The sequence below is a fragment of the Camellia sinensis genome, chromosome 5 (assembly GCF_055761805.1).
Source record: "Camellia sinensis isolate YWXY chromosome 5, ASM5576180v1, whole genome shotgun sequence".
Taxonomy (NCBI): Eukaryota; Viridiplantae; Streptophyta; class Magnoliopsida; order Ericales; family Theaceae; genus Camellia; species Camellia sinensis.
In genome coordinates this window covers 146,894,986-146,913,694 of record NC_138965.1, presented here as the reverse complement: position 1 = coordinate 146,913,694, position 18,709 = coordinate 146,894,986, and the positions used below count along the sequence as shown (strand labels likewise).

The following is an 18,709-nucleotide window of genomic DNA, read 5'->3' as shown; positions in this document are numbered from 1 at the left end:
TTCTTGCATGGTTCATGGAGAATTTGGTGAGTAGAGTCAAGAATTGATTTAAAGAGTTGAATTGAGAATTAATCCATGCATACATGTACATATTCTTGGATTTTGAGGTTGTTCTTCATGAATTTCCACATGCATGTCCACATTTTAGTTGTAGTCCATGAACTCACCATAGTTTTGAGCTCAATCTTGCATTTGGTTATGTTTTGGAGCATTGGAATTCATTAGAACACTTGCATGTAATGTTCTTGCGTTGTTCTTCAAGTTTCTTTGGAATTAGTGTTCAATTAGCTTACCTTTGGGCTTGATTTTACAAAATTGATCTTCAAAACATGTTATACTATAAGTTTTCAAGTGTTTTCTAGAAAATTGGCCCAAAAGGTTGAGTTTTGAAGTGTTGAATGCTTGGTTTGAGCTTGGGAGGCAAATCTGGAAATTCTAGATTTTGGTTTCTACGCTCGAGCGAAGGATTCCACGCTTGAGCGACCATCTTTTGTTCAAAGCTCCGCTCGAGCGAGGGAATGCTGGCTCGAGCGTAGATTGCAAGCTCTCAGATGTTTGGTGCACGCAGATGCACGCTCGAGCGACGAGACCTACGCTCGAGCGAAGGATGTGTTTCACGTTCGAGCGAGCATCGAGCGGGCGTCGAGCGGAGATTTTCAACATCCAGCACTTTTTGCATTTTTACAGACTGCTCGAGCGAGGAAGTCCATGCTCGAGCGACCCCTCTGTTTTGGAAAGCTCGCTTGAGCATAGGAATCCACGCTCGAGCAAGACCCCTATTTTCTGAAAAATTCTGAAAAGTGTTTTAAAGTGCATTTTTGCATCCTCATTCCATCCTAGGTATTCCTAGGCCAAGTTTAAGGTATCTTAATGAGGATAATGTTATAGAACCACACCACGTATCATTAGGGGCTAAGTTATTAATCCCGAGTATGTGTTCGTTCTACAACTGTAGAGTTGGCATCCGAGGACGCTCGTTAGCTTGTCTATAGCCCAGTGCTCTGTGAGTAACAATGTTGTAAAGATACGTTCAATTATGATTATTTTCTGAATGATCAACTGTTCTGCTTACTGAAACGTTATTGTTTAATGAATGAATGTTCGTCCTATTTGTAAACTGTATTCATGGCATCCATAGCAATTTACTATTACTGTACTGTTACTGTTACTGTCACAGAGATCTCTGTCGGTTCCCATGTTTAGAACTACTACTGTTTACTGTTATGATGGCCATCAACTGACTGTTCGGTCTATTAAGACCTACTGTACTGTTTTGCTATTGGATGTACCACATATGACTGCTATGGTTTCTAAGTGATTGATATGACTGCTTAAATACTGAAAGGACATTCATTCTTAACCTCTTTACACAACTGTTATTCACTGGGCTTTAGCTCACTATTTATATATATATATATATATATATAAGTGTCCAGGCACCGGACCGTAGCTAGGAGCATCAGGTTAACTCTTGTTTTGTCAAGCCAACCTTTGTGCCTCGCCTCGAGGTTCCAAGTTCGTTCAAGCTAGGGCTATTTTGGGTGTCTCAGTTTCACCCTTTTGTTTCCGTTTTGTAATAGATGAATAAAACTTGTTTGTACAGCTATGGTGAAGGGATTTGGTCCCTAACCTGAATGTTTTTATGTATCTGAGATGTATATATGTTTTGTTCCTGAATGTGGCTTGTTTATAAAAAGTCTTTTCGCATTCAGACTGTCACAGCTCATTGGACATCTTTTAATTACTGTTTTGGCTTCCGCCAGCCCCTTTACTCTGTATTTTTGTCATTACTGTTAAGCAGGCCTTTGGTAATCACGGATTACTGGCCGATTACGATACTAAACCCATAGGGGCGGGTTTGGGTCGTGACACATGGTGTATGCTTTTTGCATACGATATAGTGCTAGTGGATGAAACTAGAGAAGGAGTTAATATAAAGTTGGAGATTTAGATAAAAAACTCTTGAATATAAAGGATTCTGGATAAGTAGAACTAAAACAGCGTACATAGAGTGTAAATTTAGTAACAGTAATAATGAAAGTAGAGAAGAAGTGAAGATTGAGAATCAAGAACTGCCTAAGAGTGAACGTTTTCGTTATTTATGGTCGATTATCACAACAGCGGGGGAGATTAATGCGGATGTGGCTCATAGGATTAAGGCGGGATGGTGTAAGTGGAGAAATGCGTCTGGGGGTACTGTGCGATAAACGAATATCCACTAAACTTAAAGGTAAGTTCTATAGAACGGCTATTAGACTAGCGATATTGTACGGGACGAAGTGTTGGGCAACCAAGAAATAACATGTAGATGAGATGAGTGTGGCTGAGATGAGAATACTAAGGTGGATGTGTGACAAGACTAGACAAGACAGAATTAGGAATGAGTATATTCGGGAATGAGTAGAAGTAACACCGAAAGAAGATAAGTTGAGAGAGAATCGATTGAGATAGTTTGGTTATATTCAATGAAAACCAACAGAGGTAATAGTGAAGAGATGCGATGCTGTAACAATAGATGGAAGTGTTAGGGGATGGGGTAGGCCTAGATGAACATTGGTTAGGGTCATAAATAAATATATGAATCTACTTAATTTAACTAACGAAATGGCCTTTGATAGGGCCGCGTGAAGAAGAAGGATTCATATAGCCGACCCCATTTGATGGAACTTAAGGCTTGGTTTGGTTTGGTAAACTAAAATAAATACTTCCCAAACGGGCCTTATATGCCATCTAACCCCCCAAGCACCACCCCCCTCCACCTTCTCTCTTTTATCAGGGCACCATTGAATCCCTCACTAATATGTTTATCTTTATTTATTTATTTTTGGATTATCAAAGTACTACAACATAATATTTTTTTATAAATTTTATTTTAACTTAACAATGGGTAAAACAGACTTCTGATACACACACACACACACACACATATATATATATACTAGTTGGACCCCCACGCACTACGCGCGTAGGGGTAGCATTGCTATTTGTTTTTTTAAGTTAGTTTCATATGTGAAACACCCAATTGCATTCCTAGTTATACCGTTGTTGATATTATTCTGCATATCAAGGGGCTCAAAGTATTGAATCTGTCAATTAATCAAGTTTATATATATAGCAACTACTAGTATTCTTATTTCATTTATTTATATATCTTCTTTTAAAAATTTAGTTTCTAAAAATATAGGTAAACGATGTCATATGACCAAAAATGTCATATTGGGACAATTTTTTTAAAAATATCATTTAATAATTTAACTCTTCAAAATTCAATTAGAGAATATCCTAATATGTTCCATAGTAATAATAATAATTATTTGTACTTTGGAAGATCATAGTATATGGACCATTTTTATTTTCAATTAAAAAGCAAGTATGAAAATGAAGAAAAATCATATAGCTTTCATCAAACATGAAATATGTAATCAAATATTGGATGAACACATGTTTGAAAAAATGAAGTGAACAAAACTAATAAGAAAATATTATCATAAGGGAAAAGTGAAAAAAATATCTTAAGGAATAAAAATTTAGTGGGATCCAATTCCTAAGTAGTTTTTGGTTCAATAAAATACAATTGAAATAAAATGTTCAGTCTATTCTCAAGTTTAATTTACTATTACTACTTCCTAATAAATCTACATATATTATAAATAAAATTATCATTTATTATTATAAATGAATGTTATTTCGTAGAAAAGCTAAGGAATAAATATTTATTAAAACACACACAAATAACTGTTATTTAGTACAAACGTTAAGGAATAAATATTTATTTAAGCACACATAACATTAGAGATTTTCTACAATAACTTACTTTGCCTTGTTCGGTAATAGTAAATGTGTTCTTTAGATAATTTTATCACATAGCTGGCACACTATATATATGATTTATCAAAAGCAAGAAGAGTTAAACACTGTAAAAACAAAAGAAAACAAAATACATTAGCTTTCCATTCAAATCAGAATACATAAAATCAAATAGAAAATAATTTAAAATTTTTAGCAAGGTAAAGGCTTATATGAAATTCTTTTCGTTGAGTGAGAAGTGGATTTGTAGCTTTCAAAAAATGTTCCCTCCATTATTCTTCTATGAAACGGTGGTCCAAATAATGATAGCATTTGGTACAAACACATGTTGGCTTTTGGTTGGTTGAGCCAACAGTAGTGTCTCATGTCAATCACTTGGAGGGACTATGGGCAGACACATTAGACACTCCCAAATAGAGCAAGCGAGAAATAGCCACGTAACTGTTACAGGTAAAGGTCAATAAGAGCTCTGTTTGGGAAGTTTAACTATGATGTAAATAGTTAATCTTGTAAGACTTGTTGAGTATATCATTAATAAAAAAAATTAAATTAATTGAGCATTTATAGTTACATGATCAGATGATATTTATTTTTTTAAAATTAACTAATCGGTATAAATTTGATAATAGACCCTTTTTTTCACATAATTAATACTCAATTATATAATTATCAATATCCAATTAATTGAATTTTTTTAATGATTTTATTGATGATTTCTACAAGTTTTTTGACAATCACAATAAAAAACAACAACATCCACCACATCATGGATTGTGAGTTGCAACCTCTTTTTCTAGCATGTATGTATTTATCTAAACTTTTCTTTAAATAGTGTGCAAGAGACGGTACAATGGAGATTGAATATAATTTCTTTTACAAAGATGGTGAAAAAATTATTTTATGGGAATAATCAATTAATCTACTAAATATTTTTGAATTTTTCAAAAAATATACATAATATTAATTTTTCAAATTAAAAAAAAAATGACACGTACTTGTTGTATTAATAAAATACTCAATAAATTTGATGGTATTGACTAAAATATGAAATAATTGGATGAGTGGTCTAACATCTCCCTAATTTTGCTCTCCTAATTTCACCCTCAATGACATGGCCTACCCTCCATGTGAAGCGATTCTACACCCTTCTCTCTCTTATATTTAGCATCTTTAATTCCACATCATTGAGAGTGAAATTGCATGAGAAAAATTGGAAGATTATTATAATTAGAAATCATCTTATACATGGCGAAGTATTCATAAAAGCAAAAGTTAGGAAAATTAACGATAAAAAAAGAATGGCCAAACCAGACAGAAAACTGAAATTGGATAGTCACCGCTATAAGAGATTCAATTATTTGGTCATTATTTAGCACAAAGGAAAAGGATAAAAAATCCATCTGAACTTAAAGGATCAATTCCAACAAATATTGGATTTGACAATAAGACTCGGAACCTAGATTTTTCTGGATGAGTGATTGTGTAGTGGAGATTAAATTTGTATAGTGTAGAGTACATATGTAAAATAAATATGAATAACAAGATAACAATTCTAAGTAATTTTTGGATTCGTAGTATTACTATTAACTTAAATCTTAGTATGTTTATTTGGTAAATATTAAGTTTTTGTTTAATTGTTGAATATTATAAGAGTAGTTTGTGTGATTGGCACATTATAATTATTTTTCAAATTGATGATAAGTTAAATTTTTTGAATAATGTTATATATTTTTTTTAGAAACAAATTATGTAAAAACGTAGTTCTAAATCAAGCCGAATTGTGTTTAAATAATTAGGGTCAGATTGATTCAATAATTTTAGTGATTTAGTTTGATTACAATTTTTTTAAACCGTAGACAATTAAACTAAAAAAAGGGAAGGCAATTTTGGGCAATTGTACATTATTTTGGCGTTTTGTGTTAGATTTCAGCACCATTCATTCTTTTGTAGATGTTATAGATATGCAGAATTCACAAAACTGCCTATATTTGTTTTCCTTGTTTTGTTCCTGTTTTGTTTTTTTTTTTTTTTTGAGGAATTTGGATTTGGGTTAGATTAGTGCCATGTAGCACTTTCCAGAGCACAAACTCACTCGCACCACCATTTTTGACAATCATTTTAGTTTCTTTTCACTAATTTACAATTCTGCCAAAATCATGACACTTTTAATTGTATCGAACTAAGCGTTCAAAGATGAATAGATAATGGCATAGAGTTACTGACAAGTTTAAACATAAATGAGGCCATTTTTCCATATATGATGTTTTAGGACCTATGTGTGAAAGGCAATATACTCCACAACCACTACTTCCTCTGCATTGCAGCAAAAGCACATTAAGAAAAAAAATACCGAACAGAAAACTCCTGGAAAATTACATACCAACAAAAAATGGACCCGGAAAAAAGAGGAGGGAAAATAAAAAGGTACAAACAAACAAGGACCACGGGTCTTGAGCGTTGGTTTAGTTCCTTCTACCTTTGTTCCGCTTAGAGGCCACTACCGTCCATCCATCTTCTGCTTCAGCTGCTGTGTTGGGTCTTGGCTCATCAACCATCATGTCGTTATTATTCATATTTGACTGGGATTTGGGAGCATCGACAACCATTTCTAACGAATCATCATCCCCTATGCTTCCATCATCATCGTTGTTGTCATCATCACTACTGTCGTCCTGAAGCGTAAAAAAGGAAGCAAAAGAAGGAAAATTAGAACACTAATGAAGTTTAGTATACAACAGTGTTCATATCTTCCATCCAACTAGCATATGTTGTGCTGATTCCAACAAGAAAATTTCCATCATACTGCTACTACAAGATCCACGTAGCACATTCTTCTATCATACTGCTACTACAAGATCCACGTAACACATTCTAACCACTAGATCCACGTAATGCATTGTGATTAGGAGTATTCAAGATATACCATCCAAGTGTCTAAAATAATGAAATTCATTTTTGAATCATGGACATGTCCTCAAGGTATTAAACAAGTGTCTAGAAGTGCGAGTGAGGTGTTGGTGTCCAGAGCATGGCACCTTCATAGAAATGTCATTTGCTTCTTAGCTTGTGAGAAGTGATTCAAAAATTCATCCCTTGGAGCATGCCAATGCCCATTGCACATCTATAACTACTTAATCCATCAACTCCTTGGGGCCATGCTTGCAGGTTCTGTCCGAGATTTGCCCGATCCATATGGGGGGCGCTTTGCATGGGTCCCAGGATTAGTCAAGGTGCGCATAAGCTGGCCCAAACACCCGGACATTAAAAAAAAAAAAAAAAAAAAAAAAAAAAAACTCCCACCTAGTAGTTGTAGTTGACTTTGGTTGTGGAAATAACTTGCTGTATCTAATTCCTTTAACATACCCTGGCCATAGCAACACAGTTTTCAACTTAACAAGAATGTAAATTAGTGATTAATTTGTCCACAACACAAGGTCTTCAGCACTTTATATTATAGTGCAGCACATCCAACCAATGATCACTACGTTCTCTTATAGCAAATTTCTACATAGGGGAACAATTATTATAGGTTAGCATCATTTTATAGCAGGGCAGACAATCTTTTAGTGCTAATGCCCAACCATTTAAAGCCTTTCATCATTCCATAATTTAAATACCCCATAAGCAGGACAAACATGAGGCACCAAAATGAAGAACGATTCTCATTTAAGGAGCATAAAAGTTTTTCAATCAAGGGACGACTACAAATACCTGTCTGATATGAGGAACAACACCTCTCGGAGGATTGGTTTCCTTTAGTATTTGAATTGACTTGTAGTCACCTTCCAAACATTCTTCATGCATAACCATTAATTTCTCTGCTATCTGCATAGAGTTGTTCAGAAAAAACACCACCAAACAACCAATCACTCAATTAGCAAAGATTGCAGAACTGAATGCAAATGCACATAACTTGCAAAGCATACAAATTCAAAATGAAAAATGCAAATGAGCATGAATATATAAAATATATCAATCAACATAAGAAGACCGTGAAAGTCATCATTACTTATCTAAATACAATGAAGGGTGAAACTTATAACTCCTCTCTGGCTGTTAGTGGTATGTGCAGCTTTCACTTCTTCCTCAAATAGTAAGTTATCTATAAAGTTAATTAATCAATATTGTAGAACATTGAGTCCAACCCTATAAGATATCTAAATGACATGGATTTGAACCATTCAAAGCATGAATTTCGTATTATTATGAACAGTAAAGAAGCACATTGATGCTAGAAACAGGAACAAACCCACCAATAATCCTAAGACAGCCCAACTTGCAGCACTAGTATTCTCACAGATTGGACAGGCTCTAAATGTGCACTTTGTAGTAAGTTTAACCTTCCTAGAATAAGAACAACACAAAAAAGTCACACCTACGCTTTTACCAATGCTTTAAAAAACCCTAGATTTGAATTTGAATGTTTACAGGGAAATGATGGAAATTTGTGGGGAAGCTGGTTCACTAAAACAAGCTCAAAAGGTTTTTAAAACAATAAAATGTTGAAACAAAGGAGTGAAAAGTGAGCCCATAGAAAATGATCTAAAGCCCTTAATACACAACAATGAAAGTAACAACACAAAGTACACTACTAGTATTAAGTGAGATTATATGTGATGTGATCTGACTATAAGATATGATTCTAATAAATATGCAAGAATATGGACAATTCAGGGTTACTAGTGATGTAAGGAACACATACCTCCTCAACACTGCCATCTGCTATCTCAGTATTGAGAGAGAGCATAAATTCATCAAGCATATTTTCCAAGTCATCAATATATAGTGGTTCTGACAAAAACAAAAGGGGAAAAAAAAAAAATTAGACAAGAAAATTTACATCAATATTCAATAATAAATTTGTTAAATCATTACATCCAAACAAGAACCAACTCATGCCCCAAAATACAATTCACCTGGAAAATTGTTAACAATAGAAGCCAACACCATTATTTTGTTTAAAGATGTTTGAGAATATCAAACTTTAAAGAACTCTTGTTACACAACATGATCAGCAGAAATGGGAAAAAAGAAAATGAAGTTATTATCTTTGTTCTATAAAACATAATTAACTTCACAGTTCAATATTATACTCAACAAGCTAAAGTATCCATCGAGATTGGTCCTGTCCTGTTTGTTTCAGCACAACATGACAATTTTTCTCAAGCTTCATTCCCCACCAAAAAAAAAAAACAAACAAACTGAAGCTAATTGAATTATTAATGACTAGCTTTTCACTGGTAAAGAAAAACCCATCAAATGCATCAGCCAGAAAATCAAAATACATCAATATATATATATATGTGTGTGTGTGTGTGTGTGTGTGTGTGTGTGTGTGTGTTTACATATGTATGTATATATACAATCGACTATAAAAAAGCTGAAGCTAATTGAATTACTAATGACTAGAATTTCACTGGTATACCTATCGCATTGAATTTAAAAAGAAAAACCCATTAAATGTATCAGCTAAAAAATCAAAATAAATAATTGAATTACTAATGTCTAGATTTTCACAGGAATGACTATCGCTTTGAATTTAAAAAGAAAAACCCATCAAATATATCAGCTGAAACAATCAAAATACATCAATGTGTGTTTATGTATGTAAAGAATCTACCTTTGGATTGGGTGAGCCAAGAGAAGATATCGGCTGCCAGTTGTTGAGATTTGAGGCGAGAATCACGGCCGCCCCACTCGTTCTCGACGGCCATCTGAAGGGCGGACCATCGAGACAGAAGCAAATTGATGCCTTCTTGAAGCTGAGCAGCGTTCTCTGCTGAAAGCTGGGCCACCTTCCCAGGATCCATTTGGAACACTCGGTCTGCAAAACCCTAACCCTAAATCCTCATATATGCAGGACCTATTTAGGTTAATTTACACTTATTACTTCCCATGAAGTTTAACAAAAAATACACTAGATTTCACTAAGATGTAAAATAATTACAAATTACCTTGTTGGTTTAATCTCTTTTCTAAAAATTAAGTTTTTATTCAACTTTGTTAATATTTTAAATAATTTTTTTATTTTTTTAGGTACGCCCAATATAAATATATTTAAAAAGTATAAAAGAGAGGCGGAAGCCGTATATAAATAAAACAAGTTAAATAAAATAAATTAAAAATAAAGGGAAATTGACCAGTAAATCCCATATTCCTATTTTATAGACCATATGATCCTAATTGTTATTTTTGTAACCGTTTAGTCCCGTTGAGTATATGTTGACCAATTTGCCATTGAGGCCTTACTTTTAGGGGTGGGTATTTGGGACGCGCTGGGTTTGTAGCAATAGGGGTGTGATTGTGTGTCTCGTAACAATTAAAAATGTACTAATACCTTTTTTTAGTTGGTGTGTATTGCTGGCATCTTGGCCGTGGACGTGGTTTGAGTGTGTTGAGTGTTGTGCCAGTGATGTGGGTCAGTTCTCAGGTCACGTGATAATGTGTAACCCGACTCACGAAAAGTTTCTAAATTGTTTGTTCGATGTATTTGGGGGTTTGTAAGATTTCGTTTATGGGTTTCGACGTGAAACGCAGAATCTGATACGATCATCCTCTTGTGTGATTTGAAATTCAAATTTCGTTGATTGCGGAACCAACGACACTGATTTAGGAAATATTTGACGCATTCGTTTTATGCATAAAAGAATCCTTAGGGTTGAAAATCATTTATTCGTGGTGGCCAAGAACCCCAATACATTCCGTGGAAGAGGTTGTCGCTCTGCGAACATTCCAGATTAGACTGAGGTTTGTTTGGCTGGGGGTACGAAAAAGTTATTCAAATGCCTGACACAGGTAAGTTGGTAATGGATTGGGTTATTATTTTACGTTTAGCATTCTATATTGACGTGGTTAGGGATTTTGGTTTGGGGCGATCGTGGTAATGTGTTACTCCGCACAGTCAAATATGATATGTATGTATGATTGTCGTTGTAATTTGTTCAGTAATGGCGTGTTTCTGAATATGTGTTTGTTGTGTTGTTTGAATAAAGTTTTGGTTGGTTTTGGAACGTAGGCAAAATTGTACTTATAGGGCCAGTGTGGGGTATGTGTTTGAAGTTTTTTTTGAAAAGGATTAGTTATGGTGTGGGGTTTTTTACTGTCGAGGGAAAAGTGCTTTGTGTGAGGGGACCGCATGCACCTGGTTGTGGGGATGGTATAATTTTTTGGGTGTGTGGAAGTTGTGTGGACGTGGCATGTGTATGCAAGTGTCAAATGTTATTTATTATGTTGCTTTATAAGTGACATTGTTGGTCAAAGGGTTTTTTGATGTGTGTGGTGTACGCGGGCGTTATATGAATGTGGTGTGAACATTTTTTTGTTGGAGTTATAAGTAATTTTGTTCAGTGACATGATTTTTTTTTCAGATTGTGTTGTTGTGAGTAGGTTGGGTAATGTATGTCTATGTGAATTTCTAAAATTTTTCAGTTTGTGGTGAAGTTGTATTTGTTGCTTATGCGAGTTGTGGAACTGCAGGGGTTAATTCTGCTGGGTCTCGGTGGACACGGTCATGTGAATGTAAAAGGCAAGAGGCATTGGGCTTGTCATCGAAAAGAAAAATTGGGGTGAACATGCCTGGACGAATCTTGTTTAATATTGTCAGCCGGTCCGTTGGTGCTAGGAAGGCTGTCAAATCACGGCTCAATTTTCGGTCTAACGTTGCTGGGATCATTAAATTGGTTTACGCAGTCAATTTGCGGGAAGTGCACCTGGCATACTTGAGAAGGACACCGTTTTGGATTATGATTGAAGTTATATTAATCAACCAGCTTGATCACACAGAGTTCCGAAAGGGCGACGATCTGATCGTGCGTATCCTAAGGTCATACAGTGTACGGGAAGGCAAGTTTGTTCTGGGTGGTTGTGGAGTTGACTTGACAGATGAGGATATGAAGCTGTTGTTCGGGCTGCTAGGTGGTAATGCATTCCTTGATTTGACGCCACGACCGAGGCCTGCGTCTGATTTTGTCCAGCGTAGGTGTCCAGGGACAAACAGGATAACGGCCAAACTTGTGAGGGATTTGCTGATGGAGGCCTCGGTGGGGGACACCCCGCACGATCATGAGGATATGGCCAAGTTTCTTTGTCTCTATGCGTGTGGGAAGCTTTTCTTTGCCACGTCCGGAGAGACCATTAGTTGGACCCTGATACGGTACGTGGACAACTTTGAGGCCATGAAATTATATGATTGGGGTGCAGCTATACGTAATATGCTCATGTGTTCGGTAAGGGACTTCCATCGGACACCGGAGAAAGTTACCGGATGCGTAGTTGTTTTAACGGTAAGTGTACAACCTGTCTGTTGGTAGTTAGTTTCTTGGCTAACCTAAGTTTTTGGTTTTTGTTAAGATTTTTGAGTGGTTGTTATTATGGTTTTGTTGTTTCCTGCTTGTTTGTGGTGCAGTTTTGGTTGTGTGAACATACAGACATTGTGAAGCCGAAATATGGTCACAGGTTCCCCAGGTTCCTCAGATGGGACGTTGGTGAGCTGATATCTACTTCACAAAGTGTGAAGCTGTCCGATACAAATAAGTTTGAGGTAATTATTTATGAATCGTTGTGTTTTTTGTTAGGGTATCCAGTAATGTGTTTTATGCTGTTGTTGTTTTGTGTGGTTGCACTGATGTTGGTTTGTAAAATATGCTGTTTTGGCTAGGTGATCACGGACGAGTTGATCGTACAGGTGCACGAAGTGTCAATGTTAGAGGGGAAGGGTATGTTGGGGGAAGGTAATGTGGGTCTGGTTGAAAAAGAGGATGTTAAAGTGACAGGAGTGACTGTTAGTAGGACTGCTGCAGTGGCTGTTAAAGTGGAGGGCAGGAGCCATGGTAAGCAGTGTAGTGGGAGCATACATAAGGAAGACGTTAATGTGCCGTTTGTCATGCGTAGTCTGGAAAGTGGGGGTGTATCCGGCGAGGTGGTGGATGGGGGGGATGGTAAGTTCTTACCCCCGTTCAGTAGTCCGACCGGGAAGAACAATTGCAGACATGTTGGTTCAAGAAGTCCTGATTTTATAACTGGGGATGCAGGAGACAACAAAATTATAATGGAATTGAAGAACGAAGTTGATAGATTGAAAAGGAAGAATGAAATGCAATCAGTTAATTTGGTGGCAGGATTTGAGAGCATTTTTAAGGTGAAAGATGAAGAATGCAAGAAACTTGTAGCTGAGAATGCCGAGTTACGACGGAGCCTTGTAGCCCTTGAGGAACAAGTTACGGAGCAAGCAGTGCATAATGTGACGCAACATTTTTCCAGTGTGAATGTCACGGACCCTTGTGTTGACGGATATGTTGTTCGTAATAGGGTTGGTGTTAGTAATGGACTGGACCACTGCCCAAATGTTGAAGGTGGTATCATGGTGGACGCCTCTCCCGTCGCATATGTTCCCATAGTTGACAACAACGAAATGCACGATCCTATCCAAGCAGATGACAGTGACGTTGTTGTTGTGAGTCCTTTGTTGACGGAAGGTGGCAGTGCTGTGGGTGGTATGAACTCCTTTGTATGTAACATCAAAGATAAAGTGAGGAAAAATCTGAAGTTATCCGGGTTTGAGTACCCAGAGTTGAGGCGTAGGGGACGGGTGATGAACAACGAAGTGAACGTTTCTAAGACCGGGGGGGTTGGATGTAGTGTTGATGTGATGAAAAGCGAAAGTATGATTGATGTGGACAGTGTTGGTGATGGGAAGAAAATTTTCACAGGTTTTGGAATCACGAATCGTAACACAGTGTGGAAGATGATGACTGAGATAGAAAAAGATGTGATAAGCAATGCGTATGATAGATACGGTGATAGGTCAGTACTGTGTGTGTTTGTGGGTTTAATTTTTAAGGTGTGCAATACTAATTGCAATGGTAGTTTTTTTGTACTGTAGTACACAATGTTATTGTCGTTTATGTAATTGTAATGTTATATGTTGACATGTGTGTAGGGCTGTAATGTGGGTTGGTCGAATTGATGGGAATGCAGTATATTTTTCGGACGTTAGATCACTGGTGAGGCAATTTGGTGTGCGTGGGAATGTAAGTGTTACCAATTGTATTATGGGTCATACTGGTTTACCGAAATAACTGTTTTGTGAATATGTGTGAATGTGTGAATATTGGTTTTATTTGGATTCTGGCACTGTTTGTGGCAGGTTATTGACGCATTCGCAGAGGTGCTGTCTGATGAGCAGGAAAGGTTGAATGCGGGAAAAGATTTTTCGGAGAACTCTTATTTCTTCAGCAACATATGCTGGGTAAGTGTTTTTTAGGTATCCATTGTGTGTCATTGTTTGTGGATGGTGTTGAGTGATGTTGTTATTTTGGTTTGTTGTGTGTTTGATGTGTGCAGGACGTGATGAAAGGTGACAATGTGGAGGCAAGATTCAAGTATGTGACGAGCAATCTACATGCTGGTAGGGATGCACGTTACATGCATTTCCCGGTTTGCCACCTTGGTCAATGGACGTTAGTGGTTTATGATACTGAGGACGGAAGTTGGAAGCACTACAATTCGATGCGGAGCAGGACCGGTACCGGCGGTGTGCACTACGCGGAGGCTGTAAAACTGGTGCGTTGATTTGAATAATGTTAGAGTTGACGAGTATGTACGTGTATTGGAATTACATGTTATACATTTCATTGGGTTTGCTTTTATGGCGCAGAAAAAAATTGTAACTGACATTCAGCGGCAAGCGATGGCTGCAAATGGCTTGGATCAGCTGGTTGGTACGCAGGATTTTGATATAATGGTGGAATCAGTTTCGGAATGCCCCCAGCAGCGTGCGGAAACGTAAGTGCAACATCTTTTTTTTTAAAAAAAAGTTGTTCCTGTAGAAGATTTGTGATGTGTGTTGTTGACTGACCGTTTGTAATGTGTGTTGCTGCAGCATGGACTGTGCGATTATTGTTTGCGCAATAATGAGACAGTATGTGAATCATGTTGATGTGGGGCGGTCGTTGGAAGGAGGCAACTGTAGCGTGTTACGTGCGGACATGGTGAAAAGATTCATAGGAGATCCTATACGTGGGGTGATGAGCAACATGGGCCGAATGGTTGGGTGAATGAAGTTCAATTACCGTTACGTTACTACGTACTACAACTATTTTTAATTTTACTGCGTATATTACAATTTGGAAATAGTTTTTTGGTTGGCAGTTGCAGTACATACTGTTTATATTTTGTGTGTTGATTTTATGGTTTTTGCATTGGCATGTGGTATATAATGTGGGTTTTGTCGTGGATAGTTTTGGTTACGCTTCAATTAAATTATGCCTAGATTATAAACAAACAAAGAAGAACTATTACGTTACTCCGTTTCACAACTGTATTGAATTATAGTGATCAATGCGTACGTTTGAAATACTTATTTACTGTTGGTCGTTTTTTTACAAAGTGTTATGCATTTATGTCCTGGTTATATATATGTGTGTTTGCATTAATCTCATTCGTGAATGTGTGTGTGGCGTGCTGTACGTGTATGTGGTGGGGCATCACGAATGCATCTGTTGATATGAATGTGTTGTTGAAATGGGATTTAGGTTGGACTGATAAGGTATTGTAATTTGGTTTTGGCTTGCGTGGTAGGAAGTGTAGTATGTGTAGTACGGTGCAATTCTTGGATGAGAGGGGGTTTATGTGTGCTAAGTTGTTGATCCTGTTCGAAGGGGACGTTGTAATGTGAATTTGTAGTTGCATCAATATGGAAATCTAACTTACCGGTTGTTGTTCTGTTCGTCTTGCTGGCGTTGTGTAAAGTGCATCGTTTGGGGTAGGGTGCGACTGTTAGTTGGTGTTGGGAATGACGTTGTGTGGTGCTGGTGTGAGTTGCAAGTTTTGTTTGATGTTGGCATCGTAAATGTGTGTTTGTGGCGTGATGTTCGCATTGGTAAGCTTGTATGAATTCATGACAGAGGAAGCAATACGTTGTTGATGTGAAAAGGCTGGTGTGATATTCACTAGATGACGTCCACACGCTGGGGTTGGTTACCCTGCATGTTGTCATATCAAACACGAATGCAGATTGTGTGTAAGTCAGTATGATTTCAGCATGTACTTGCATGTTCTGTTGTAGTTGTAAAATACTGCAGTTCAGAATTGCACGTAAAGACACATGAAAAAATGTTGTGGGAGGTATAAGCTGACATATTGGTTCCATACACGGATGTCAAAGTTTGTGATGGAACTACTAAAGTCTGTTGTGAAGATAACACGTATGAAATTAAATGAAGGAAACCTATTATTAATAACTGAGTGTGCCAATGATAGTAAATTGGCTATGACATTGTCATGTGGCGTTGCACGCAATTATTGAAACCAAAAACAATTGAAACAAAAATATTGCATTGAGGAAAAAACTGGAACAGTAATAAGAAAGTATTGTATCGATTATGGCGAGGAAAAAACTTGAATAGTAATAATAGTTTAGTGCTGGTGTGGCCGGGTGGAAGGATGTGGTTAAATGGGTTCGTTGCATGTCTTCCTGTTATGATTCCCCATGCGCCCACATCTGCCGCATCTGATTTGCTGAACATGTTCCCCCTTTGACAGTATCCTCTTCTTCTTTGGTCTACCGGGTGGACGTTTCACGGCAGGGGGCTTTATGACGTAATCATTTGGGTTGAAAGGCGGTTGCTCGACAGTGGGAATTGGAAAAATGCTTGATGCGTAAGTGGCACGAAACTCGGACACGTGGAAGTATGGTTCGACCAATGTGTTCAAATCCCGCCCACTCTTACGGACGACAACCATCGCATGTGCGCAAGGGAACCCATTGAGTTGCCACTTGAAACATGAGCAAGTGCGTCGTCCGATGTCAACAGTGACCGATGGGAAAGAGTGCACTTCATACACATCAGCGTTTGATTGGCTCACTTTCCATGATCTACCTTCATTGAATGCTTTTTCTAACCGATCTTCCATTTTGGGACATATGGTTCTGGTCCACATTTGGGAAGCGTCTCTACGTTTCGCCATTTGTTGCATCAATTTGGTCCGTATGCTGTCAACCATTCTTGTGATTGGGGGGTTACGGGCCTCACGGACCCATGAGTTGAATGATTCTGCAGCATTTGAGCACATTTCGCCATAATGTCGCCCCCTGCAAAATGAGTAGAACATGTAGGTAAATAAATATGAACATTATGAGGAAATGTGTTGTGCATGTGGTTTTTTTGAGTAACATGTGGGACTGACCTGAAAAATGCATTTGCCCAATGTTGTGGATGTGCATTTGCTAGGAATTTAGATGCAACAGACCGGCCTGATTTTTGGAATTGTTCAACTCTGTGGTTAAAAGCGGTAACAGTTGGTGCGTATGCGCAATGTCGTAATTTGCTAACCAAACCTGCCCGATGCATACTGTTTGTGTAACGCAACATGTCCCTTAAGTTCCTCTACAAATGTTGTAGACAGAATGCATGTTCTGCATTCGGAAATACGGTCGGCATTACCTCAAGCAAACCAAGGTTCCGATCCGATACAAATGTTAGAGGTCTGTCCCCATGAACCACCTGCGCGAGTGATGAAGAAACCAAGACCAGTTTGAGGTGTTTTCGGAATCAACCACTGCATATGATAGAGGGAACAAACCTGCAGATTTGGAAAATTTTGTAGAACTAATTATGTACTGTATGCAAGGGTTGTGACAGAAACATAGCGCCGGGGGTTAATGACCACGTTAAAATATAGTGTAAAGGTGGTATGGTTGGTTGTCATGTGAATGGGGTAGTGTGATGGTTTAAATTGAACGAACTAACCTTGGTTTCCGTCTTTTGCAGTGGCCGCAAGTAGAAAACCTTTGAAGCGGCCTTCAAGGAACGTGGCGTCTAGGAAAAGCAGAGGATGGCAATGGTGGAACCTGTCGATGCATGCTTTGAATGAAATAAAGTAGCGTGTGAACTGTTGGGCGTGATCATCGTATTCAATGTAAATGTAGGTCCTGGGGTTGTGTTCTAATACTGCATTACTATACCAACGTAATTGGTCAAACGAAATGGAATGTGCACCGAACAATTCTCCTCTCGCTTTTTCAACACCTAGCCAGGCCACCCAGTAACTTATATCGAGCCCGTAATCTTGTTTCAAGTCCAATATCACTTCGGTCGGACGGGTTAGTGGTCTATCACGCACACGTTCAGATACAATGTCGGCCACAAGATCAGACCCAACAAGTGGGTGTGTGGACGTACGCACAGCCACGCCACAAATGTGTTCACTGTTCCATTTTCGTAAGTAGAAAAATCCGTTTGCCTCTAATTTCCGTCCGTGCACAGACCACATGCAAGCCTTCAATTCGTTCATAGCACATGTAGCTATTACCTGAACGGAGTCGTTCTTCAGAAATTTGATCTGGAACCCACATTCAATGGGGTATTTCCGTAGTACATTGCGAAATTCAGAAGCCTCACCTTCGAAATGTTGTTCGATGTGGGTAAAACCTTTTGCCCATGGAGCGGAAAGGAAGACTTTCTCCTTGTGAGGACAAAATGATTGTAGCAGGTCGACTTCATCGTCCATTCAAAAATCATTAGGTAGTGCATCCCCTGTTGTGCCTTGTGCGTGGATTATCATTGGGTCAATGGCAGGAGTGTTGTCATCCCGACGAGGATGTTGTTCAATGACCACGTCAATTAACTGCAACTGGAACGAACGCGCAAGTCAAACCATATTCTTCAGGTCCACATCATTCTGTAAGGAGAAGTTGTTATAGCCGGGAATCTTATAGAACAACTCGAATTTTCCTGGCAGGAGTCCGGCAAACTTCGAACAAACATAATCGACAACCTCAGCAAATGTGTTTGACGATTGCAGATTATATGCGACATTCGTGGACCGGTAAGAACAAATAAGCATCAAAAAGGCGTCCATCTGCATAACGGCACATGTATCAGTAAGAAATAACACACGACTA

General features: G+C 37.9%; 2 protein-coding genes across 2 annotated transcripts; both read right to left on the bottom strand.

Annotated features, from left to right (window-relative positions):
• Positions 1-6,033: 6,033 nt before the first annotated feature.
• LOC114288312 (Pre-rRNA-processing protein TSR2, conserved region) lies at positions 6,034-9,770 on the bottom strand. Its single transcript, XM_028231809.2, has 4 exons — positions 9,428-9,770; positions 8,510-8,598; positions 7,519-7,632; positions 6,034-6,479 (listed from the first exon to the last, which is right to left on the bottom strand). Exons 1-4 carry the CDS (start codon positions 9,615-9,617, stop codon positions 6,270-6,272), a joined length of 603 nt encoding a protein of 200 aa, XP_028087610.2. The 5' UTR covers positions 9,618-9,770; the 3' UTR covers positions 6,034-6,269.
• A 6,484-nt stretch (positions 9,771-16,254) lies between these two features.
• On the bottom strand, positions 16,255-18,315 carry LOC145791765 (uncharacterized). Its single transcript, XM_082872202.1, has 3 exons — positions 17,556-18,315; positions 16,993-17,059; positions 16,255-16,897 (listed from the first exon to the last, which is right to left on the bottom strand). Exons 1-3 carry the CDS (start codon positions 18,313-18,315, stop codon positions 16,255-16,257), a joined length of 1,470 nt encoding a protein of 489 aa, XP_082728328.1.
• Between the last annotated feature and the right edge of the window lie 394 nt (positions 18,316-18,709).